The sequence below is a fragment of the Lissotriton helveticus genome, chromosome 8, assembly GCF_964261635.1.
Source record: "Lissotriton helveticus chromosome 8, aLisHel1.1, whole genome shotgun sequence".
NCBI classification, from domain to species: Eukaryota; Metazoa; Chordata; class Amphibia; order Caudata; family Salamandridae; genus Lissotriton; species Lissotriton helveticus.
The window spans coordinates 1,532,312,161-1,532,339,308 of NC_136069.1; the positions used below are offsets into that span (position 1 = coordinate 1,532,312,161).

Genomic DNA, 27,148 nt, shown 5'->3' on the forward strand with positions numbered 1-27,148 from the left:
TCAGGAAAACTGCTCTAAAAGATTCCATACCCAGTCTTATGCCTAGAGATTGTTCACACTGTGTGGAATACACATTTAGATGTATCCATCAAAAACCAATGATTCACCGGAGTAGCATAAGTACAAGAACAGCAAACAATAATGGAATCGGTGTGCCTTATCACCATTTTATAGTTTAAGCCTTGCAAATAAAACACAATAAATGGAGTAAACTTTGACAGCATTTTATTGATCTCAACTTTTTAAAGTTGTTAAAAATGGATCTGAAATACTTTCATAAAGTATCAAAATGAAATATGTAGAGATGCACTGCAATATTTATCCTCTTGCAATGTTTCGCATTACAATTTCAAAACTTTAATGACTAACTTGCAGTGCTCCTTTGCTATGAAGCTTCAAAACACAACTATACAGACACAATTTAAATAACTGACAAAAACACACTCAGTCTTTGACTGAGTTTATAAGGACTATACATTGCCCACCCAGACAAACGGGCACATGGCATTTTGTTTAACTTAAACATATACATATTTATATATACATTAAAAAACGTCATTTCATTTATGCCCCTTTATACCAAAGTTCCTATACAAATTTGAAAAATGTATCAATATCCATCCCATCCTTTCTTGTGACAAACATCTTTGGTAAGTAGGGCCTACTCAAAAACATTCTGGAAGGTGAAAACTGTTATTACACACAATTAAGTCAAATTTGGAAAGTTAAAAAACATTAGCAAAAATATGTACACAATGTACATTGTTTGATAGATTATGGTTCCACATATAGGGCAGGAAAAAAAGACAGCTTATTGTAGGGTCTCATTGTAGGAAAATAACCACTTCTTCGGTGAAGTTCTTTTCTATTATGGTAAACAGAAATTCAGGTTACTACTCTTATGAAGTTGCTACTCTTAAAAAGAAAATGAAGTAACTTGAGAAGTCTAATGGGTGATACAGAACTGAACCAACTCGTGAGCAGCCCTCCTACATTGCAGACTTATAACAGTTCACTTTTTATTTTAATCAGGATACAAACTTAAAATAACTTTACCCAGGTGCAAATTCATATGCAATAATGTCAACAGTAATGGAAAAAGGAAAGTAACATTTATATTGAGGTACCACTGGAGACATCTTATGAGTCCAGGTTAACCCAAAATCAGCACCAAATTCCAAACAGGCAGTGAGTTTTGTTAAACTTACAAACATATTTACACATATGCAGAAGATCAGCACAAAATTCTACTAACATTTAGAAAGAGAAAGAATTGTATAACTAGTATCTGAATAGTCTTTTAGGAAGTTAATGTCTGGCGTATTCAGTAAACAAGCCATTAACATTAGACAATGACAAATATGGTGTAGTCAGTGAACACTAGCAAGAGTCCTCATACGTATTTAAATTGGTGGTGAGGACGGCTAAAAAAAAATCCCCAAAAAACATGCATGTCTTTCACCAATCAGCCTATAAGCATAAGAGCAGCTGCCCTGAATTTCAAATGGTTTAGACTGCTTGTTCTAGATCTCAGAGAAAAACCTGGCCCATGATATTTTCTACCCTTTACCAGTGGTCAGAAGAAAGACACCTTTCTAGAACCGTCTCTTTAGCCTCTTGGGTCAGATGAGATCACTCAACTATGCAAGTCTCCTTGCAGAAGCTCTCAATGCCACACTTCACTGCAAGAAAAACTTACCAAAGATCTTTTTGTGTGAGCCACCTCTTCAATTGCACAATTTGGAAGAAGCAGATAATCTTACAGACTTCCTTGATGACTTACAACATTAGATGACTGCTCTGCGAGAGGGGCTTAGCTCAGGTAGAAGGATACAGTTTCAGAGAAGCATTTCACGCTGGAAACATGTACAATGACTTATTTGTATCACGAGGGGCAAAAATAAGTGGACTGTCGAATAAATGTTGAACTAGAAAAAACTGCAGTCTGATAACCAGCAGGTGTTTTGGTGGACTTGGTCCTGGTTTTCAGTTTCGTTTTTTTGATAAAGAAAGACCAGTGCTTTGAAAACTTTGCTAGATACTGCACCCATATCAGGAGCCACACCCAATTATTAAGGAGTGGGAGAGGTTACACTTAAGTACATTAAAATACTAAGGTTCAAAACAAGACTGTTGGAAAGATATAAATATCATAAATGTTATACATTTCATATGGAAATTATGTCTTAGAACATATACAAAGAATGCAGGTGCAGAAGACATCTAAGGAATTGATTAATATCTTCAAAATGAATACTTTTTTTTTAAGTAATGCAGAATTCCACCATTGGTGGGAAATTAATTCAGAGTCCTTTTGTGTGGGGAATAACTCAATTGGAATGTACAAATTGTAACAGTAAAATTCAGAGTAGCTGGTGGATTGGCTTTACAGGTGCGTAATTTCCTACACTAACCTAATACGAAAGAACCTACATTTTATATCCATGTCTGGTTCATGAATTTCAACTGTAACCTTCACCCTCATCCAAATGTACATTGCGGATTTGGAAATGGAAACCAATCAGCTTATTTGTAGCCCATCACATTCACAATTTAACAGAAGTCAAATGTTCTTCCACTAGTCGGAGTAACTGAATTTAGAAACTAGACAAAGAAGCAAAATAAAAAAAGATTAGATGCACAATTAGCAAGTCATGTATGTCACTTAGTAAGGTTGTGAGTCACACTAGAAAACAATAAAAGGACTTGGAACCAGGCTGTGTTGTAATTCAGTATTAGAAAGAAAGTCCTGCCCAATTTGTGGAACAGAAAATACAAACGTAAAACCTGGGATGGCAAGACTAAATCCACATATATAAGGAGCTGTCTGGACTCAGGAAATCACTGATCAACAATTTGAAGAAAGTATACAAGGGTGCTTCCATAACTTCTTAAAATCAAGCAAACCGTACCAGCAGGTCTGACAAGAAAGAGGCACATTAATCGTGGCTGTAGGGGCTAGAGACTTCAAAATCAATTTGAAGGTGAGTGAAATGTACAGGATCAGATGAAACACTAAGGGAAGCGTCATGTGTCTGACAAGTATGGCCCCCACTGTCTTTGCCTTGACACAAAATGGACTGCATCAAGCAAAAATCGCTCATGCAGGTTTCTGTTTGCCATTGTAATCTTCCAAAATGAGCGCCACCTTATTTGAACAATAGTTTTCAAAGATTGCAGTGGTGCTAAAACAGCCCTTTTTTCTGGACTATCTTAATGATGGTTGTATTGTTTTGTCCTGAAAGACGACACAGTTGGGCAGAAATATAGGATTTAACACAATCATGTGTTCCAGTGTCCACTAAATCCCAAAACCCCATGTACTCAGACTAGCTTGGAAATATGCCACTGCTCTCAAGGATTCCAACTTTCTCAGTAAGGGCACAGCTGCAAGCAGCTCTCTAAACCTGGCCTGGTGCGATGCATAAAGCATCTGAACAAAGGATAGAATGTAACAGTCATTTATTAGGTGAATATTTCGAGTGGGATACGTGGACTTGTCATTGTTATGATCAGTCAATCTCCCAAGCAGAGATCAAAACAAGCAGCAGGCCTACGCTCTTTTTGGCTAAGCTACAGTGGCAATTTTTAGGTCAATGTTCGAACCTCAAGGGTCGTAGTTTAGAAATACTGGCATGAAAACACTTGTTAGTAAAATGCGTGTATCAGTTTACTAGGTATGTTTTTCGCTACTACATGTTCCGTTGACCAGTGTTTTAGAGTGTGTTGGCCAGAGATTAACCAAAAGCACTGCCAGCAGACACAGCTAATAAAATGGAGAATTAAAATGTTAGTGCAATAAACCTTCAGAGTTATCACCAGTCATTATCAAAAAATCTGGGAATATGATCTACTGCCTAGATTGAGAAAATAAAACGTGTGACAGCACGACATGTATTCAAAATAAATCAAATATAACTTAATCTCTTGCTACTGCAGAAGAAAACTGGCTGTAGTAAACTGGGCATAAACACTTACTATCAAGAAGAAAACCTTCAATATAATGAATAAACTTAAAACTATGAAGGAATCCCTAACTGGTGCAGTAGGTCAGATACTCAAAATCACTTGTACCAACATCAGAAATTACACGGTGTCTATGCTTACGGCTTTGAATTCATTAGGGTGGGCTCTAGCTAGAAAAGTGTCGCTTATTTAGCTTCAGTCCAACAAACAGGAGGAGCTCTGAAAAACAACTCTGTATAAAAAAGTACCCAAGGAAAAATACCTTAAAAATGTGCAGACAACATACAATCAAACTATGGACATCTCAAAGGCAGATGTGGTGTCACCCATATCATGAACACATTCATTTCAATGTAACTCATGCCAAACTTTAAGAGAATCCATTTTCTCTTATGTTTAACAGGAAATAATCCACTCTTGTGACAAAACTGGAACAAAAAAAAAAAAAACCCAAGTAAAAACTCCTAATTTACTTTTGAACTCTGTCCTACTGTGGCTAAGGTTATAAAAAATAAACTTTTTTTAATTACATTTACAAAATATGTACTACTTATTCAGCTACTGGGACCCAACTGTAGAGTTGCAGGAGATGACGATGCCAGTTGTGTGAGGTTTCTGAGGAGGTTTTCTTTGTGTAACACTGCCTTGTTGGAACGCTGGCTCATTAGTCTCAGACGAACAGTCTGCAATGAAAATATAGGACTTAAACTTCACTGGGGTGTGCATTCGGGACCCTGAGCCATGTCAAAAAGCATCCTTCAATGTCTTGGTAGCTCAATGTTATGCTGACGTTTGCGATGGGCTGCTCTCTATGCCCTCCTCGGTGCTGCTGTCCACATCTTGCTCCATTGCAGTCTCTTCATCAGCAATACGCTGGCTGGTAAAGTTATTGAGCTCCAACAGTCCACTTGGCTCCACTACCACGTTGGAGCTGGAGTGGCAAGGGATGGAATACTGAGGGATGGTCTGGGAAAAAAAAAAAAGATTTGCATATTTATCTCAGATGCACAAGGATTGGGTGTGTACCAAAAAGCACTGCATGCTATGTGCACTGTCTAGAGAACAGAGAAAGCTATAGAAAGTGGTATATGACCTTTGAGTTCAACAACGAAGCCGTACATTTATGTAAAGTAACTGGTGCACAAGTTACTACTTGTGTAACGATATACCTGTAAGAGACATTAGTTAGTGATAGATTCCTTACCTTAGAATATCCCCAGGGGTCAGACTGGATCCGGAAAATTTTGCGTAGCAATACCCCTGCGCGCCGGCAGGCGTAGTCCGCGGCTTCGCGTCCGTCGTCGGCATCGTTAGCGCCGGAATGACGTCGTCGGAGTACTTACACGCCGCCCATGCGCGCTGACGTCGTTCTGATACACAGCTTTTCCGCGCCAGATATGCAGAGCCATGATAGAACCAACACTGGTGCCATGAAACTAGGGCCCTGAAAGGGGATGACCTTAACCCTAGATATCGGTTCGCAGAACGGGGAGGATGGGTGGGTCGGTAAGGAATCTATCACTAACTAATGTCTCTTACAGATATATATCGTTACACAAGTAGTAACTTGTGCATCTGAAAGAGACCCATTAGTGATAGATTCCTTACCTTAGAATAGATACCCCAGCAATACCAACCCCAGTGGTGGGTCTGCAAACAAATAATCACACCAGAAAGTCCTGGAGGACGGAACGGCCAAATAAGCCATCCCTCCGGACTTGGCTGTCCAGGCAATAGTGGCTTGCAAACGTGTGCAGCGAGGCCCACGTAGCTGCCTGGCAAATGTCCTGCAAGGGCACACCTCGGCCCAGGGCAGTGGTAGTCGCCGTGGCTCGAGTAGAATGAGCCCTCAGTACAACAGGGGGCTCCTTCTTAGCTAAGGAGTAACACGCCTGGATACACAAGATGATCCACCGAGAGATGGTCCTCTTGTGCACCGCCTTTCCCTTCTTAGCGCCCACGTAACCAAAAAAGAGTTGGTCATCCACCCGGAACTGGCATGTGCGATCCAGATAGTAAGAGAGCGCACGTTTTAGGTCCAGACGGTGGAGCCTCTCTTCCTCTTTCGAAGGATGCGGAGGCGGAAAGAAGGTGGGCAAGGTAATGGACTGCCCGATGTGGAAGGCCGTGACAACCTTGGGCAGGAAAGAGGGTCTCGCTAGCAACACAACCTTGTCCGGATGGACAGAGAGGAAAGGAGGTGTAGAAGAAAGAGCCTGGAGCTCACTCACTCTCCTGGCAGAAGTGATGGCAACCAGGAAAGCAGTCTTCAAAGGAGAGGACAGTTATGGAGCGGCTCAAAGGGAGCACACATTAGGTAAGTAAGCACAAGGTTCAAGTCCCACTGGGGTATCACGAAAGGAACAGGAGGAAACGTGTGCGATGCCCTTCAAAAACCTATTTACAATTGGGGACTTGAACAAGGAAGGCTGCCAGGTAGCCTTAAGAAGGTGGAAAGGGCAGAAAGGTACCCCTTGATAGTGCCCAGAGCAGAGCCCTGCTGGGCAAGAGAAAGAAGGAAGAGGAGAACCTCAGAAAGGGGTGCAGAGAGTGGTTCCACAGCCTTTGCTGTGCACCATGCCACAAATCTGTTCCACCTGCAGGCGTATACCGACTTTGTGGCGGGACGCCTGTCTGCCAGAATGACATTACAGACTTCAGGAGGAAAGTCAAATGGCCTCAACTGTGGCCGCTCAACCTCCAAGCTTGTATGTGGAGACTGGACAGGTTCGGGTGGAGGACCGTCCCCTGCTGCTGTGACAGAAGGTCCTCCCGAAGAGGCAGACGAATCGGGGGAATGACTGACATGCTGAGTAGCTCGGGATACCAGTATCTTCGTGCCCAGTCCGGAGCCACAAGGATAACCTGGGCCCGGTCGCGCCTGATCTTCTTCAGCACTCTGGGCAGAAGTGGTATAGGCGGAAAGGCGTACAATAGACCGCAACTCCACTCGTGACGAAAAGCGTCTCCGAGCGAGTGCCGCCTTGGAAATTCCAACGCGCAGAATTGATGACATTGCGCGTTCTCTTCTGTGGCGAATAGATCTAACCAAGGCTCTCCCCACTGCTGAAAGAGACCTTGCGCCACTTCCGAGTTCAGACGCCATTCGTGATCCATCATGCACCAACGGCTGAGTTTTTCCGCCCTGGCATTCAGAGAACCTGCCAGGTGTTGAACCACCAGGGTCACGCCCTGATGTTCCAGCCACTGCCAGAGGCGCAGAGCCTCCTGGCATAGGGTCCACGACCCCACCCCACCCTGTTTTTTGCAGTACCACATGGAGGTGGTGTTGTCCGTGAACACCTGCACTACAGTCCCCCAGACAGAGGGGAGGAATGCCTTCAGTGCAAGTCGGATCGCCCGCAGCTCCAGAAGGTTGATGTGGAGCGGGGACTCCGCCGGAGACCAGAGGCCTCTGATCTCCGCCTCTCCCATGAGGCCCCCCCAGCCCAGGAGGGACGCGTCCGTCAAAACCACGTGCTCCGGGTGGGGTAGGGAGAGGGATCTGCCACTGACCCAATCGCGGTCCGTGAGCCACCACTGCAACTGTCTTGCAGTGCCCTCCGAGATCAAGACATGATCGGACAAGTTGCCCTGATGCTGGGCCCACTGAAACTTCAGGTCCCACTGCAGAGCCCGCATCCGGCCCCGGGCGTGATGTACCAGAAGGATGCAGGAGGCCATCAGCCCCAGAAGCCGCAGCGTCAACCTGACCGAGACTCGGGATAAAGGCTGAAAGATCGGAATCAGAGCCTGAATATCCCAAACCCGCTGTTCGGGAGGAAAAACCCGAAACTGCGCCGAGTCTAGAACCGTCCCGATGAAGAGGAGCTTTTGAGAGGGACACAGGTGTGACTTCGGCACGTTGATGGAGAACCCCAGCAAGTGCAGGAGGTCGGCCGTAGTCTGAAGGTGGCTGACGACTGTCTGGGGCGAGCCCGCCTTCAACAACCAGTCGTCGAGGTAGGGGAAGACTGAAACCCCTAACCTGCGCAGAAGAGCTGCGACCACCGCCATCACTTTTGTGAACACCCGTGGGGCGCTGGTAAGGCCGAAGTGAGCATGGTAAACTGAAAGTGCTCGTGGCCTACCGTGAACCGCAGGTAACGCCGGTGGGTCGGCAGGACAGGGATGTGAAAATAAGCGTCCTGCAAGGCCAATGCTACCATCCAGTCTCCAGGGACCAGGGCAGCTAAGACCTGAGCCAAAGTCAGCATCTTGAACTTCTCCTTCCAGAGGAAGCCGTTGACGTTCCGTAGGTCCAAGATAGGGCATAGGCCCCCTTTGCCCTTCTTGGGTACCAGAAAGTAGTGGGAGTAACAACCACACCCTACTTCTGGCCCAGGAACGCGTTCGATGGCCCCCTTGGCCAAGAGGGCCGTGACTTCCTCTTGCAGAAGTTGCAAGTGATTCCCCGACACGCAGTGGAATTGCGGTGGCATGGCTGGAGGGGTCGCCTCGAAGGGGAGGGAGTAGCCCCTTTGGACGATTTGCAACCAGTGGAAGAGGTGATGGCGAACCCTGCCCCCCATTGGAATCACATGGGCCTGAAAGCAAGGACTAGGAGGCTTTTGAGGCAGGTGCTGCGGGGGAAGATGTGGACTGGCCCCGCCGTTGTCCCCGACCGCCGCCACGGCGGTTTCCACGGCCGCCACCGCGCTGTTGAACATTCTGCGGTGCGTGGCTGGCAGCACGTGTGAGGGCGCCCCTTCCGTGGCCACGAAAGGAGCGAAAGGCACCCGATTGCTGGAGTGGGGCAGAGAGTCCCAAGGACTTGGCCGTAGCCCTGGAGTCCTTAAAACGCTCAAGCGCATTGTCTGCCTCGTCGCCAAAGAGGCGACGGCCATCGAAAGGCATGTCCAGAAGAGTGGCCTGGACATCGGCCGAAAAGTTGGCGGACCTCAACCAGGCATGGCGTCGAACCGCCACCGTCGTTGTCATCGCCCTGCCCAGTGAGTCCGTGGTATCCAGCCCACCCAGGATGGAATATCGCGCTGCATCTCGACCCTCCGCAAGGGCTTGGGTGAGTTTTGCCCAGACCTCCTCCGGACATTGTGGCAGCACATCCGCGACCGTGTCCCACAGGGTGTGAGTGTAGCGGCCCAAGAGGCATGCGGTATTGACTGACCGCAGTCCCAAACTTAGGGACGAGAACACTTTCTTCCCGAATTGTTCATACCTCTTGGATTCCCGATCGGGTGGAGCCGCCGGGAATGCGGTCTGGGAAGTGGAGGCCTGGATGACCAGGCTCTCGGGGGTGGGATGGGTGGACAAAAAGCAAGGGTCGCCCGGGGCCGGGCGGTAGCGTCTGGCCACGTTCCTATCCACAGGTGGACATGTGGCGGGCTTGGACCAAGTGCCCACAAGAACGTGTGGAGAACGTGTGGAGAAGTGTGGCTCACTGGTTAGAGGAGGCAGACCTGGAAGCAGAGGTCAGCCCAGGACCAGGGTTCAATTCCCGGCTCGGCGGGGTCTTGAGTCCTAAAATGTCCATGGACTCGACAATTCTCGCTCCGGTGCCTACTCGATTCACGGGTTCACACTCTGCAACTCTGGGCAATAGCTTGCTTAATCTCCACAACGGCCCCTCGTGGCGGGATGCCTGGCTTTCACCTTGCGGATACCCTGCCGGGGTTATCTCACAGGGGAATACCAGGACGGGTTCCCTAAGCAAGCGCTTAGAAACCGCTTGGTGATTTGCGCTATATAAATTCCTGTACATTTACATTTACATAACGTCACACAAGGCCTCATTAAACGGCAGCAGAGGCTCAGTGGAGCTTGCCTGCTGTTTAAGGACCTCAGTGAGGAGGTTAGTCCTCACGGCCGCGACGGGGAGCTCAAGGTGTAAGGCCTTGGCCGCCCGCGTCAACACTACACTGTAAGCAGCCCCCTCCTCCGTAGCCACGGTGGGAGGGGAGACAAATCCAGTGTCTGGCGAAGTGTCAAGTCCACTGGCCTCCCCAAGCTCATATGTCCAGTCCAGTTGAGACTGGCATTCTTGTGCCAGAGGGTCCACAGACCCCTCCCAATCACCCTCGTCACCCATCTCCTGCAGATCAGGGTCAACAGACGGGGCTGGTTCGTGGAAATAGAAATCTCCAAAGGCTGTCGAGAGCGACGCCCAGCGGCGCCGCTCCGGCGCCGGAACCGGACCGAGGGTAGGATCAGGGACGGCGTCCATAGTGGGCGCCGGGGGCGACACCCGCAGGGCCGGCACTTGGAACAGGGTTTAAACCCGGGCATCCCTACCGGCACCGTCGGAGTCGAAGACTCGAGTAGAGAAATGATCAAAAGATCAGAAAAGTTTAGTCAAAAAATGACTAAGGGGTAGAGCTTCTCCGGATCTGCGATAGCTGGCGCGGAAAAAAGAAGAACTGACGTCAGCGCGCATGGGCGGCATCTAAGTACTCCGACGACGTCATTCCGGCACTAACGCCGCGGACGACGGACGATGCCTGCCGGCGCGCAGGGGTATTGCTACGCAAAATTTTCCGGATCCAGTCTGACGCCTGGGGATATTCTAAGTTAAGGAATCTATCACTAACGTGCCTCTTTCAGATGTTCACCTTACATTCCCTAAGAGGCAAATAAAGCTCATTCTGTTAGACTTTTTTTAAATACACATTTCAAATAGAGCAATACATTGAAAAAAACGAAAACGCAGACAGTGTAATTACCGTAAAGCCTGGGGGGGGGGCGGTGGAGGAAAAGTTGCCGCAGGGAGAGGAAGGGTTAGACAGCAGTCATGATTCAATGTTAGGGTTTTGTTAGAGATTTTTCATTGAGCTTGGCTTCAATGAAAAGCTTTTCAGTGAAATGCAACTGATGGGAAATTACTTAGGGTGGAGTTAAAGCAGTTAAAAGTAATTCGGTTTAAGAAGAGAAGGCTGCTAATCATTGGCATTCCGTGTGCCCGGCTCCGCTTCCGCTTCCAAGCCTCACAGACCTTATCTTAGATTTTTACTATTACAACGGAACTATACAAAAAGAACGAACAGCAAATTACAGGGTTAGCCACAATTCCTTGATTTTACATCTACTGCCAGGTGTATTAAGAGACGGGTTACAAATTGCATCAACTTGTTGCGATGGTCACTCATTTTGCAATATAACCTATGTTATACTAGGGTGCACCACAACGTTTCCAACGGGGGTGGGTGGGAGATTCACAAAACGACCTGCCTAATTAGTATTAATTGGGCACCCCGCTGTGATTCGCTACATACACATGGATAGTGCACTGCTAGGAACAGCACTTGCATGCCAAAACTGGAAACTTTTATCTTTTTACTTCTAAAGAAGTCAGAGTTCCTTGAAGGAGCACGTGCTGCTTTTTAAATAAAAATTTTAAAAAATGCTCCAGACTGGAAAAACTTCAGGAGGAAGAGCTAACCCAGCACAAATCCATTCGATTCAATTCAGGGGGATTTATTTAGCACATGGCTACCCGACGGGGTTCCCAGCTCTGGAAAGGATGAGGAGTACTAATTAAAAAGGTGTATTTTCAGTTGTTTTCTAAAGCAAAGGTTGTTATTTGATCTGAGGGAGAGAGGCAGAGCCTGCCGGAGCTTTGGGGCAATAAAAGCAAAGGAACGCCTTTTTCATCCCATAGATACAGAGATGGTTAAGGTTGGTTGATCTGAGTGCTCTATTTGGCTGATAAGGACTAATCGGATGGTGGAGGATGAGAGGGCCGGCCTTGTTTTTTGCGCGAGGAGTCATACACAATACTTAATCCTCTTGCTGATGGATAGCCAGTGCAATGCGATGAGTGCTGTGAAGGCCGACTGAAACTTGGGAATACCCAAAAGGATACGGGCAACAGTGTTCAGATTTACCTCTAGGTTCTTAATGACTGACATCGAACTCCATAGATAAAGGGAGTTCCCGTAATCAAGGCGAGACAAGATCAGGCCTTGAATCACCGCTCTCCGAACTGTGACAGGTAGCTCATAGTAGGACAAAGCAGCTGGAGGATAACTAGTAAAACTCTCAGGCTCTTTTCTTCCACCTTCGGAGGTGGGCGGGCGCCCAAGGAGGGGGGCCAGCTGAGTTGGTCCCAGAGAGATGAGTATGTACCAACCCCCCCTCCATTTTGTCACTGTTGAGTGTTAAACAGCTCGCAGCCCTCCAGTCAGCAACTTACTGTAAACACGCACTAAGTTGTTGTGAGACTATTGCTGTATTTGGAGTTAATGAAACAATTATCTGCATGTCATCAGCATAAGACACTGGAGAAATCCAGGGAGCAGATTATATTTGATAGAGGACGGTACCGTTTAAACAGCGTTGGGCTCAGTGAGGAGCCTCGAGGAACGCTGCCGATACCCTTTGAAGCCTATTTATTTTGTACACTGCATAACATGTTTTATCTACCTTCCCTTCCCGATCCCTGCCTTGACATGCTTTCCCCCTTAATTACCGAATGTTATAGTGTATACCCTTTAAAAGCCACATATGACTACCAAATGACCTCTCTAATCCTGAGTTGGCACATGCCTACTTACAATCTATGCTCAGCCAACAACAACAACCAAGCTACAACCAAACCTCCATGAGCATTTAGGTTCTGTTCCTTGCAGTAACGGGGGCAACTAAACTGGAACACTTCTTCCAGAAGAGTACTGACAAATTAAAACGAGTGCTGCTCAAAAAGTTTTTTTAGAAGGAAAGAGATGAAGTAGAAAATATTTTTTAAATGGGACATACAAGTCTATTGCAGAGAATATGTTCTTGCTGTCTCCAGTCAACTATGTAGTCTATTGTATAACCAATGAACCTAATTGCACGTGTTAGACCTGGCACCATTGCTGTGGGTCTCCCTTCCATTTATGCTGTTGCATCATGTATTTTGCTGGTGTTAGATGCTTTGGGCACTGTGCCACTGCTATTCAGTGCCACAGTGCAAGTGCTCCCTATTGTAAATTGAAGTAGGGATTAGTGATTCCATGTTTGGCTATTTTGGTTTACTTGTCAGTGTGCGGTTCTTAGCTACAAAAACGTGCTTCAACCCTTTCTTGGGAATGCCGCCATCACCATGCTCCGTTCACCTAGTGAGTAATCCGGACGCCTTTTAAACAGACTGTGGCGTTTGTCAAAAAGTAATGTGACCTAAATGTTGGCGCAATTAAAATCTACATGGGAACAACAGACTATGTGAATTAGTAACAAAAACCAAAAACAAAAGTGCTCGCGCAGCAGCAGGGGGAGGGATTCACTTGCGGGAGCGATAATTGCGACCAGATGGGCCATGCGCTCCCGCAAGTGGATCTCCTGACGTGCACGCGTTGCCATTGAAGGCAATGGCAATGCGTGCACGTGCTTGGCTGAAAAGCTTAAGCACTAGGAAAAGGTTGTTTTCCTTTGCAGCGCATGTGCTGCAAAGGCTCGACCTAAAATGATTTGGCAACCTAAACCCAGAGAGTCTGATATAACTGCATGAAATCTATGTGAAACCCGGGATTTCTTTTTACAATAATTACATATTAGACAGTGTGATCCCACCCTTCGGCATGTTATTAGGCTCCTCCTGGTGCTATGGCTGAGAAGTCAAGGCATTGCACCTGGAGAAGTGGAAGGTGACTAGAGAAACAGTAAGCAGCATATCAAGTACCCCAAAACCTATAGGTCTATAGGTCTACTTCTGCTGACGAACAGCAACTGCCAATTAAGAATATAGTGGGAGGCTTCTTTTTGAGATAACATGCAATCTGAAGATGTAACACTGTAGACAGATACAACATGATCTGCTTAGGAGATAGCGCACTGTATTGTAGCATCTGTATAGCCATTACCATATGTGGGTGCTTAAACACTTCTCCACCTGGATAATATACTACACAATGTGAGTGTGTGGTTGGAAGTGCGTTGTCTTTGTTTGAGGTCTATGTGGGAAGTGCTTTCCTGTAGTTCGTGATGACCAGTGAGGTGGGGATTATCATATTATGCGATGCGGCATTTGGTGGGGTTATGGATAAGGAAGTTTAACAGACAGGCATTTTTTGTGTTTGTGATAGGTTGGCAGCTCGTTATTGTCTTGGTAGATTTTCTTTATGTTTTAAATCCCATTTCTGTGGCTGGTTGTGGCAGAAGGTCATCCACTCAGTGATCTTACAGATCTGGGGGAGTTAGCAGGTGCGGAAAAGGAGAGAGTAGGAATCTGATAGCTGCTCCCAAAGGACTTCATTACAATTCTTTATATGATTGATATTGTGACAAGCCAACTAAGGAGATTTGCAAAAATGCGCCGTCTTACAAGGAAAATCTTTCTTACCCTATAAATATCTGTTTGTGGCACATATTGCTGTAGATTCACAGGCTGTGCATAATCCTGTTATCTAGTGTTGGGCTTAGATGTGTGCAACTTGCTTTCCTTCAAAAGAACTCTTACAGGCACATGGTATCGTGACTCCACCTATTGCTTGTGGTAATACGCAGGGTCATCAGCTCCAATATTAGACGGATTCCCCGGACGGCGGGTGAGGGGGTGAATGGAGCAAAGAAATACAGAGTGAAATGACCATGCAAGAAATACAAAAAGAAGAGGCTCTGCAATGACCAAAGGCTTCCGGGGAGGAGGCTGTTCACATGTGAATCTACAAGCACTACATGCCATGGAATAGGTGCTTGCAGGGTAACAATTGTGTGGCTGTAGATACACATGCTGTGCATATACTGTAAAGGAGTCCTCTAAGTGGTGGCTAGCCAGAGAATGATGCAAAGGGCTGAAAGAGTGTATGGAGTCTACAGCTTGGCCAACACTAGCATGTTTGCCTGCTAAGTCATCCACCCAGTAGTGTTTGGTGAAAGAGCGTGGAGTGGATCAGGTAGATGCTTTGCAGATGTCAGTTATTAGGATTTCGCACCCGAAAGCCACAGAGGCTCCTGTCTTACGAGTGGAGTGGGGCCTGGGAGGCATATGTAACGACCTTTCGACTTTAGCATAACATGTCTGGATATTTTTACCAGCCAACATGCGATTCCTGCTTTGTAGACAGCATAATCTTTATGAGGGCTTCAGAAAGAGTCTAAGAGTTGTTGCGTCTTGAGGAAAGAGCTTGTGCGCTCCATGTAATACATGAGGGCCCTTTTTCCATCTGTTGGGTAGAGCCCTCTCCAACAAGGTTTCTGGATGTGAAAAGAGCATGAAGAGCTCTAAGGCCTGATTAAGGTGGAAAGAAGAGACCACCTTGGGGAGAAATTTGAAGTTTGTTCTAAGGACTGCCCTAGCTGCACAAACTTGGAAGAAAGTGCCTGGAGTTCAGGGACGCGCCTGAGGGAGATGATGGCTCCTAGGAAGGCTACCTTCCAGGACACATATTGTAAAGGGCATGAGTGAAGTGGTTCGAAAGGAGTGTATCAGCCTGATAAATACTATATTAAGATTCCACAAGATTGCAGGTGGCACCCTGGGGGAAAATACTCTTTGTAGTCTCCCCATGAAGGCCTTAGTGACTGGAACTTTAAAGAGTGAGCTGTGTTGTTTGTTACGAAGACAAACAGCAACGGCGGCCAAGTGAAGTCTAATAAAGGTATAGGCAGGGCCTACCTTTTGCAGGTGAAGCAAGTAAAACAATATCTTGAACTGCTGCCGCAAGTGGGTTGATGCTCCTGGGAGTGCAGTAGTGGACAAAACTTTTCCATTTAGCTGCATAGCAGGCTCTTGTTGTAGATCTCTGTGCTTCCATAAGAGTAATCCTACACTCATGAGGTAGGTTGAGGTAACAACATTTTAAGACCTTAAGCGCTAGATCACAAGATTTAGCTGCTTGGGGTTTGGGTGCCAGTTGGGCAGCTGCTTGTGAGGTACCAAGGAGAGGTCGTGAGAGTAGTGAACCAGGGCCTTTTTGGCCCAAGTGGGCATCACTAGGATGAGAGTTACAATTGTTTGCCGAAGCCTCTAAACCATGAACAGAAGAAGTGGGAGAGGCAAACAAGCGGAGGCAAATATCCCTTCATCCACAATGCACTGCCAATGATCTGTGGGTGTGGATACCTAGAGACTAAGCTTGAGAATTTTTAGTTTTTGGCAATGGCAAAGAGGTCAACTTCAGGAAACCCCCTCCGCCGGAAATACAGGCCCACAAGAGGATTTCTAGCTCGTGGAATTATTGCTGCATACTGCTTAGCAGGTCTGCAAGGTCGTTGTTCACTCCCGACATGTATTCTATTAGGAGGGGACTCCGTGATGGATCGCCCATCACCAAATGTTCTGAGGTAACGCAGACAAGTGTGATGAATGAGTTCAGCACTGCTCCCGTAAATAGCTCATGGCAGGTATGTTACCAGTTTGAATGAGGATCCTTCTGCGATGAAAATGAACGAGGAACAACCTGAGTGTTTCAGATGGGTAATCTGGAGATCCTATTGATCGGGTGTCCACGTGCTCTACACAGTCAAGTCTTTGAGGTGTGCCCCTCCCTCACTCGGTAAGGGAAGCATCTGTTGTCATGTTCACCTGCGTTACTGGGTCGAGAAAGGTCTGACTTTTAAGAGGTTAGTGGTGTCCCACCACTGCAGAGAGCGATGAGTGCAGCCCCTAGATACTCCCAGCGGCCCTCAGCTTGTGACCACTGTGCTGCTAGGCACTCTTGCAACAGGAGCATGTGCAATCTGCCGTGAGGTACTATAGCGATGCAGAACACCATCACGCCAACGAGATGCATACTAGTCTGCATCATTAGTTGGTGGTCTGGCTGAAAAAGAAGAGTGAACAATGTTTAGAAAACATGGATGCATGCCAGACTGGGGCAGTCTTTCCCAGTGATTGAGTTGCGGATTGCTCCCAAAAAAAGCTGGCTTTGGAGGGCTGGAGGTAGGATTTGCCTTCTATTAATGGTGGAACCCAGATCGTGCAGAAGGTCAATGGTGCATGGAGTGTGCGCCAGACACTACTGCTGGGTCGCACTCTTGATCAGCCAGTTGTCCAAATAAGTGAAGAAGTGGACGCTGTTCTTCCGAACGTGACTGGCGACCATGGCTGGACATTTTGCAGACACCCTGGGAGCGATGGCTACCCCGAAGCGCAACACTGAACTGCTAATACTGACCACTTACCACAAACCTGAGATACTGGTGATATGCAGGGTGGATCGGGATGTGGAAATAGGCAAGGTTGAGGGAAGTCATGAAGTTGCCTTGAAGCAGCAAAGGGATGACATCCTAGAGTGTCACCATGAGGAAGTGCCCTGACAACATGTATTGGTTGAAGGGCATGAGAGACCCATCCTTCTTCAGGATGAGAAATGCACAGAGTGCATCCCTTTGCTGAGCTAGTGGAACAGCACTGGTTTTATGGTCCCTTTGTGAATGAGTGAAACTGTTACTTCCGCCTGGAGGAGGCGCTGGTGTTCTGGGGAGAGAGAGTGTGTCTGCGGGGAGGGATGTTTGGTAGGGGTCAAGGTGAGTTCTAGGCATTAACCATGCTTCATGACCGACCAAACCCACTTATCAGAGGTGATCCAGCACCAACAGCCGAGAAATCTAGCAGCGGTGTTGGTGAAGTCACTAGTGGTGGCAGCTAACTTAGCCGTGGCATCTCTGTCTCTGGAATATTTGTTTTTGTAACATCCCCTAGTGAAACCCAGACAGGGTGTCTGTTGGTTCTGCTGCCGCTGGTAAGAGGTAGATGCCTCAGGGAAGTGGTTTTGGAGCCCCCTCTATAGCAGGGCCTCTGAATGGATCCGTGTGGAGAAGGCATCTCGAGGGCTCCCATTGCCTTCTCAGTGCTCCTGTCATCAGAAAAACTATAGTTACAGTCCGCCACGTTGCGATCAGAGGTAGGGTGGGTTGATACTTTGATCCACGTGCCGCTGGTATTTGAATAGTGAGATGATAACCCGGGGGTAACTGTCATCCCCCTGTCAAACTGGAGGCAACTTGTACCTAGAGTAGCTATCTGCCTAGTTCATAAATTGGGGGGCTGTGTGCAGGGTAGCTGAACGTCTACAGCCCAATCAGGGGGGGTGTAGCCAAAAAGGAAAATTAGTCGGGGGGATAATTCATTAGAACCCAATATCAGTAATTCTCACCCTGCTGTAGTGTATGGGGGTTTCTAATTCCCTACAGCCCAATATCAGCCCAATATCAGCCCAATAATGGTGGAGCTGCTTACCTGGTGGTCTGAAGGTAGGCAGAATTTCTAGTCCTAAGCACTTTCCAGGCTCTAACTGGCAGCAAACTATCCCCCTTTACTGGCCACTTTATCTACCACCTGGCCGGATGTGCTACATGATCTGTTAAGTAGGAGGGAATGCCCTAGCAGTCAGCTGACTCAGATCCAATAGGAGCCCAAGTGTTACAATCAGGTAACCTGGCTCGAAAAGCAGCCCTAGGAGTCATACTGAGCGTCCTAAAGGTAAACTCAATTTGAACCAAGTACATATTTACCAAGTGGAGCACCAATGCCAAGAAAGACTATTGGCTTGGAAGAGCAGGGAGCAAATGGGGCAAGGATACATGCAAACACCTTTTAAGGAGAATACCATCAAATATAAACTATTTTTGGTTGAAATAAACTCAAAATTGTTTAACTCCAACACTAGGCAGCACTGTGAAATAAAGCTTGTTAATGGTATACCTGCTTTCTCAGGATTAGGCTGGCAAAGTATCTAGAGTAGTCCTCTGCAGCAAAACACCACTCCAAAATGAGACCAGCAAGGATTAAAGTTTCGAGCTGCCTGTAGTTGTGGGTGGTCCCAAATGATAATGTGAGCTGGATCCAATGACTTCCCTAGGAGTCACAGACTTGGTGGCCTAAAGTTGGCACAATTTGACCCCAAAACACATTCTTACCAAGTTTCACCCCTTTGCTAGGAAACACTATTGACATGGAAGTGGCTGGAAGAGAAGGGGCTAATTTAAGTTGATCCATATTAGCATCAAAAGAGCAGAAACACATTTTAAACACAAATGCAATAAAAAAAATGTTTTGTTGCAATCAACTGCATATTGTTTAACAAAAAACTCCTAGGTGGCTCTATAAATGAAAGCTAGTTTGTGGGGTTACCTGCTTTTCAGGATCGGAAAGGCAAAGCCTGCAGATTAGTCTTCTGCAGCACAATACCACTCCATACATGTGGGACAAGATGGCGAGTGCATGTTTACTCTCTGTAAATGTGGAAGGTTGAGCGTGGATCATGAGCAATTTGTTTCAGTGAATGGGAACAGCAATCCATCTTGTAACTCTAATGTGTCGCCTGCTTTTGCACTTTGGTGGATTGAGGAAAGCCTTGCAACATTACAGTCTAGGCTTCAATGGCAAACATTTTTCTTGAGAGTATCTAAAAATACAATATAATGCACAGATCGCATGCACCTGGGAGAATTGGTGCTGATATGCAGGTTGTTTGAGCCCACCCCTTTGTATAAGGATTATATATTAACTTAGTTTTCACGTAAAACAGCTAACATGTGGAAGAAAAGAAACAGTTTCTAAGTCTGCGTTGATGGTCATGAGAACAAATATAGCAGCCGGTAACATCCTTGCCAAATTCACTGCCTACAGCTAACTGCATGAAGAGAGACCAATCTACAATTTAATGTTCCAAATTACATTTTCCTACATTTTTCAAATGTGGAAGAGGAGGCTAACTTGAGAGAAGAAACAATTTAATGTTTTTATTACTTAAGTAGAAAAAATAACGTAAAATCACTTTGCACAATTTTTTTTAGGGGATTCATGTTAGTGATGCAAAGTGTGTAAAATCAGTTTGTGATGGTTCCTGTCACTCCATGCCCATCAACAGAACCACTGTAGGGTTTTATTAGGACTCACCCACTAGGGTTACTAGTGTCACGCTTCATCATAGAGACTTCGTTCGGACCCCTAGTGCATCTGTAAGAAGTCAACTTTGAGACCCATGGGAGCTCTTTGAAAGTTACAGGGCATCCTTAAATTAAAATTGTCCAAGATGCCCAAAAGTTTGTTTTATTTCAAGATGCGGGGAAAGAAGGAACATAAAAGGTCTAAGGCCGGCGAAGACCTTTGACAAAAGTGTGAGAACAAGATACATATGCCTCTTTGAGCTGTGAGGTAGACATTCCTAAAAGAATGAAAACATAGGTACCAGAATAGGTCGGTACGTATTGCATGCTTGAATGTTTGGATAAGCAAATCACAATTGATTTTTTCACAAAGAATGAATAAAACACTGGAAGATAAGAACCCGAATGAGATCAGTAGGTCCTGAAGAAAGCCAAATAATCTGTGGTGGTGTTGGTGTGTTGGCTGAGGTATGTTGACCCTGGGACACAAGAGATACTAACTCTCTCACTAAGTGTCACCACCAGTTTTAAACCCTGTACTAGTGGGTGACAGTCCAAATAAACCCAGGGGTGGCTCCTCCGCTAAGGCGGAGGAGCGTCGCCCCACTGCTCTGCGAGCAGTGTAAAAAGGAAAATGATAACCAACATTATTATCGTTTGATCGCGTGCGGGGCGGGTGGACTGGGATGGCTAGTCCAGGGGAGGAGTGTAAAGCACACTCTAAAGTGTGCATGACGGTTTGACCGGCCCTTAAACCATCATGCGCATTTTGCATCTTCCCCACCAGGCTGCATTACACGGCCCTGTCTTAGCGCCGATCCACGGTACTCAGACCGATCACCCCCTTAAACACTTCTCACTTCCCTCAGTAGGATAGAATGAATTTGTTTCATGTTTTGCGCTCTAAAAAATGTTGGCTTGGGGTAAATATTGTTTGATCTTTATTACGTTTACTAACAGAAAAAATAATGAAAAGTTTTTGTTTTTTTTGCACCAGTGCAAACCTCCTATCATGCTTCTGCAGCTTTTGGATACAGACGAGTTGCCTGAACAGACCATCTATGTTATGAACATCTATTACAGTTTCTTTCCCCATTCAGTCTTTTCCGTTATTTCTCAAAACCTTTTTAAGGTTTCAACCCTAATCTTGCTCTGATGCCTCGGAATGCTCTTAGTACTATTCACGCTCCTCTACAGAACCCCGGGCCCGCGCACACAATTCAGCGAAACCATCGCCGACTTCATCAGCCCACACGCCCTGGCCTCACCTGAATACATCCTCCTAGGGAACCTGAACTTCCACCTGGAGAAAAACAACGACAACAACACCACCACCACCACCCTTCTTGACAACCTCGGACTCAAACAACTGGTGAACACCCCCACCCACCTCGCTGGCCACACACTCGACCCCATCTTCTCCGCCAGCAACCACGTCTCCTTCAGCCACTCCACTGGACCGACCACAGATGCATCCACTTCACCTTCAAAAAGAATACATCACACCACCGCACGCAACAAATCCCCCGTAGATGCTGGAGCAAAAACACCACAGACCAGCTCCTCTCATCACTAAGCCAGAACCCGCCAGCCGACACCGCTGACACCAACGACGCAGCCCACAACCTCGCACAGTGGATCACCAACTGCGCCAACGACCTCACTCCACTGAAGAACCCCCCCGGGCAAGACCGGCAACAGGAAAACCTCATGGTTCACATACACCCTCAAAGACTAAAGAAATCCTGCCGAACCCTCGAAAAAACCTGGCGCCACGAACGGACAACAGAAAACCTGACAGCCCTCAAGAACGCCACGCGCGAACACCACCAGCTGATCCGCACCACCAAAAGGGCATCGTTCAAAGAGCGGCTAGACAACAACACCCACAACAGCAAAGAGCTCTTCAGCATCGTCAAAGAGCTCTCCAACCCCAGCGCCAGCAACAACGACATCACCCGATCACAAGACCTCTGCAACTCCCTCGCCACGTTCTTCCACCGCAAGATCGCAGATATACACGACAGCTTCGGACCCCAGACTCCGACTCTAGCCACCGAAGCATCGACCCCCACCAACACCCTCAGCGCCTGGACCCCCCATCAGCACGGAAGATACCACCCACGTCATGAACACCATCCACTCTGGCTCCCCCTCTGACCCTTGCCCCCATCATATCTTCAACAAAGCCAACATCATCATTGCACCCCATCTCTGGAACGTCATAAACAACTCCTTCACGTCAGCCACCTTCCCTGAGAGCTGGAAGCACGCAGAAATCAACGCCCTTCTGAAGAAACCCACAGCGGACCCCAAAGACCTCAAGAACTTCCGCCCCATCTCTCTCCTTCCCTTTCCGGCTAAAGTCATCGAGAAGACCGTCAATAAACAGCTGACCGTTTTCCTCGAGGCAAACAACTCGCTCGACCCGTCCCAGTCTGGATTTCGAGCCAACCACAGCACCGAGACCGCCCTCATCGCAGCCACCGACGACATCAGGACCCTGATGGACAATGGAGAAACAAACACCCTCATCCTCCTGGACCTCTCGGCAGCCTTTGACACCGTATGCCACCGCACCCTAACAACCCGCCTCCTCAACACTGGGATCCAAGGAAAGGCCCTGGACTGGATCACCTCGTTCCTCTCCGACAGAACCCAGAGAGTCCGCCTCCCTCCCTTCCGCTCAGCGGCCACCGAGATCATCTGCGGAGTACCCCAAGGCTCCTCGCTCAGCCCTACCCTCTTCAATATCTACATGAGCCCCCTCGCCGCCATCGCACACAAACAACATCAACATCATCTCCTACACCGACGACACCCAACTGATACTCTCCCTCACCAAAGACCCAGACACCGCCAAAACCAACCTCCATGAAGGAATGAAAGACGTCGCAGAATGGATGAAGCTCAGTCGCCTGAAGCTGAACTCAGACAAAACGGAGGTCCTCATCCTCGGACAATCCACATCCTCCTGGGATGACTCCTGGTGGCCCACAGCACTGGGCTACGCGCCAACACCCACGGACCACGCACGCAACCTGGGATTCATCCTGGACTCCTCCCTCACGATGACCAAGCAAGTCAACGCCGTCTCGTCATCTTGCTTCAACACCCTGCGCATGCTCCGAAAAATCTTGCGATGGATCCCCACCGAAACCAGAAAAACCGTCACCCAGGCCCTCGTCACCAGCCGACTGGACTACGGAAACGCCCTATACGCAGGAACCACAGCCAAACTTCAGGCACGACTTCAACGCATACAGAACGCCTCCGCACAACTCATTCTCGACATCCCTCGCCACGCCACATATCCGCCCACCTGAGAAACCTGCATTGGCTCCCCGTCTACAAGAGGATCACGTTCAGGCTCCTCACCCACGCACACACAGCGCTACACGACAAGGGTCCCGAATACCTCAACAACCGCCTCTCGTTCTACATCCCCACCCGCCAGCTCCGCTCCACCAGCCTCGCCCTCGCCACCGTCCCACGAATTCGCAGAACCACCACCGGAGGAAGATCCTTCTCCTACCTGGCAGACAAAACATGGAATTCCCTCCCCGCACACCGACGACTGACCCAGGACCATCTCACCTTCAGAAAACACCTCAAGACCTGGCTATTCAAGCAGTAGCAACACCCCCCCCCCCTCCCTTCAGCGCCTTGAGACCCTCTCGGGTGAGTAGCGCGCTCTATAAATGTATTGATTCAGAGAAAATAAACCCACACTCATTGAAGTTCAGCATCTTTCCTTACCTGAATGATAATTTCAGTTGGCATCTCTTCGGCTTTCTTCTGGGCGATATTCTGAATATGTATAAACTGGCTAGCTGCAGGAACTGGCTGAACCTCTATTTTCCTTGTGAGCGGGGGTGGAGGTGGAAGAGGAGAAGACGAGGAAACAGATACAACTGAGGGGCTTGCAAAAGTCTTGCATTTGAGTTGAGGCAGGACAGGTGTAGTCTGTATTCCAGCCATGGCTACCCTTGGCAATGGGGTAGGTGGCAAGGGTAATGGGGTTGGCGGTAAGGGCAAGGGGGTTGGCGGTAAGGGCAACTCTACTTCGCTGGGTAGTTTTTTAGCAGGTACTCCCTTGCCCTCTACAGTCATGGTGTCCACATTTGTGTCAATTTCAGCTTCCATCATGGACATCTTGAGGATATCCGAAACAGAAGGTTTATCAGGTGAAGGTGCAGGGAATATTGTTGTAACCGATGGTGCCAGCTTTGGCATGCAGTCCACAACAGCCGCCTTTGATACTGTAGGGGGCTGATGCCCCTCAAATGTTATTTTTGTAACAGATGATCCCTGGGATATAACAGGCTGCTGCACCTGAAAAGCAAACATTATGTATTGTTACAGATGGACTTATGTTTCTCATACTACTTCATGTGGATTGTTAGCATATTGTCTATGCCAAAATACAATACACTTTGAAAAGAAGCCTGGACGTACGCTGTAGTGTTTCTCAACACATTACGCATTTACTTGTTTTAACAAAGTCGACCATAAAACAGGTTTGGTTTTGTACGGGGAATGAAAGAAATGGAGAAAGAGTGAGGAACTTCCATCATTTTGTTGGTCATATTTACCAGCTACATTCTTCCTACCAACAATTAAAAAAAACACGAGATGAGGGGCTATTAATACTTCTACATAGGCCTCATGCTAGTTCTCTAAAGTGAAGAGTACTTAACATATCTCCTTACTGAGGGTTTAAAAAAATACCACAGAAAATTTTAGAAAAAACTCTCATAGCAAAATAATATAGACAGAACACGTCATAGCTAGAAAAATTACATTAAAGGCTGTCATGCCTTTTTTAGGATTTAGACCAAAAGTGACTTAATTTATGTACACAGAATGAATTTCTGGCTAGAATGGCAGAAACGTAAAGTGAATGCTGTTGAGCACCTGCGGTGGATGCTCTAGGATTGAAATGGGAATCTGAACATTACAATGCACCAATGTAAAATTCCATACACAACTTTATAACCAAGTGACTCAGAAGACATCCCACAAATTATTTGTTGGTGTGGCTTTCTCATATAAAGCTCAACCCGGTAAAAACCGAATGTATTTTCTACTTTGTACTCAATAGCAAAATGCATCACAAGCAGATCATTCACCACACCTAGTTTCATGTAAAAATCTAGAGATTCATCTTTGAGAAAGGACTTTCACATTATTCAGGTCGTGCTGCAGCTGAGTGGATTGCAGTAACATCTTCTACATGGAAACTTGGCTTCTGCTGAAGAGGTGCAAGATGAGGGACCCAGAATGCTTTCATTTCACATTGCACCATACTGATTCAGCCTGCACCGAGTGCCTAAAGTACAACGCCATCCACCTCCACAATCAACAATCCCAGTAACACATAGAGCTTACATCTCTTGCACCACATTGGTAAGCGATGAGTGGGATACATGGTGTGGCGCTGCCGCTATCGCAAAGTGGCGTCTGCTAAATGTATGGGTGGCTACGGACATGGGGAGAGGAGATCAGCACTGGGTAACTCTAGGCGTGATGATTGCAAAACATAACATAGCATGTCACTGGGGGGGCAAAGCTATACCATCCCTCCATGAGTGGAAGAGGGACATGGATTGGTGTATGGTAGCTGAAAACAGTATATGAAAGCAGAGGTTACCCACGAAAATGGGGAAGGGTATGGATTAGATGGAATGAATACAGGGGTTTCCCATGTACCACCCCTGGGGCGCAAGCTCTACATCCCTTAGTTAATGGAGACAACAAATAAATAGAGATCCTGGAGGGTAACAGTGAATCTGCACTGTACTGGGATGGAAGGATAAGGAGAAAAGTATTCTGTGGTGTTGTTTTGATATATAACTGTATGATACAAAATAGTGGTGTATTGCAATGTTTTAACTGATTTCATCAATTAAAAGATATTATAAAAAACAACCCCAGTTACACTGAAGCCCCCCCCTCAAGAATCCCATGTTGTGACCAACAAGGGCGAACTATGCCTGAAAACCCTGCTCTTTAAGAGCCTACAATCTTTTTGAAGAAATCTCTGGACTTGCTACAAGCACCGGGTACTATCAGACTAGAGCTCTGTTTTGCCACATCCCTCCGGCAATTCTTAAGCACACCACTTCATTAAATGCCTCATGATGGTAATCGAATATTAATCACCAACACCCTTGGTCCTCCCAACAGTGCAGCTATAGCGACATGCCAGAGTGCAAGAAATGAACCCGGTTCTAAAAAGAGTTAAGCCCAACTGATATAAGGGATATGCTACTTACCAGTATGCATCTGTTCTTGGCATGTAGGGCTGCTGACATTCATATCTGTGCATAGATCGCCGCCTAGTGTTGGGTCCGGATGATTGCATATTGTTGTCCTGGAAGAGTTTTCAAAGTATCACGAGATAGGTGGCTCCTCCCTTGGACTACACTGCGCATGGGCATCCTCTCCATCCTCAGATTGTTTTTCGCCATTGTGGCAGAGATGGAGTATAGTACAGTAAGAGATGTCCATGCAAAGAGAGAATGCTACAGCTGTGACAGGCACCGGGGAGGTGGGTGGGCGATATGAATGTCAGCAGCCCTACATGCCAAGAACAGATGCATACTGGTAAGTAGCATATTCCGTTTGAGGCATGTGGGCTGCTGAATTCATATCTGTGCATAGAATGTATAGCAGTATCTCCCTTAGCGGTGGTTGCCTGTGCCAGCTGCAGCAGTCTGAAAAAGAGTTTTGAGAACAGCCTGACCTACAGCTGCTTGCTGTTTGGAATGTACATCTACACAATAGTGTTTGGTAAAAGTATGTATGGTTGACCATGTGGCTGCTCTACAAATTTCGTGTAAAGGAATATTTCCTAGGAAAGCCATGGATGCCCCTAGCTTGCGTGTAGAATGCGCCTTAGGGGGAACTGCTAAGGTGCGTTTTGCTTTTAAATAACATATCTGAATGCACTTAACGATCCATCTGGCTATGCCTGATTTTAAAATAGGGTTACCTTTGTGTTGCGGTGAGAAAGCAACAAACAACTGTTTTGTCTTTTGAAATGCCTTAGTTCTATCTATATAGTATAGCAGAGCTCTTTTGACATCTAGAGTATGCAAGGCCCTTTCAACTACTGTCTGTGGATTTTGAAAGAACACCTGCAGTTCTATTGTTTGATTTATATGAAAATGGGATACCACTTTTGGCATGAATTTAGGGTTTGTTCTGAGAACAACTCTATTTGCATGTACTTGAATGAATGGCTCTTGAATAGTTAGGGCTTGCAGCTCACTAACTCTCCTAAGTGAAGTAATGGCAATAAGGAAAGCCACCTTCCAAGTAAGAAACTGTATTTCGCATGAGTGTAATGGCTCAAAAGGTGGTCCCATAAGTTTGGTTAAAACGATGTTTAGATTCCAGACTGGTGAAG

At 46.7% G+C, this 27,148-nt stretch overlaps 1 protein-coding gene across 6 annotated transcripts in view; it reads right to left on the bottom strand.

The window, feature by feature from the left end:
* Positions 1-208: 208 nt before the first annotated feature.
* The window catches only part of EMSY (EMSY transcriptional repressor, BRCA2 interacting), a 377,116-nt gene continuing 350,176 nt past the window's right edge, over positions 209-27,148 (bottom strand). For 5 of the 6 annotated variants that reach the window (XM_078658523.1, XM_078658521.1, XM_078658522.1 and 2 more), the window contains 2 exons: positions 23,494-24,069; positions 209-4,932 (listed from right to left, as the gene is read on the bottom strand). In XM_078658523.1, the coding sequence (XP_078514649.1) occupies positions 4,747-4,932; positions 23,494-24,069 (762 nt within the window). In that variant the 3' untranslated portion in view covers positions 209-4,746. The remainder of the gene's footprint in view (positions 4,933-23,493; positions 24,070-27,148) is intronic. The other variant, XM_078658525.1, reaches the window with a different exon arrangement.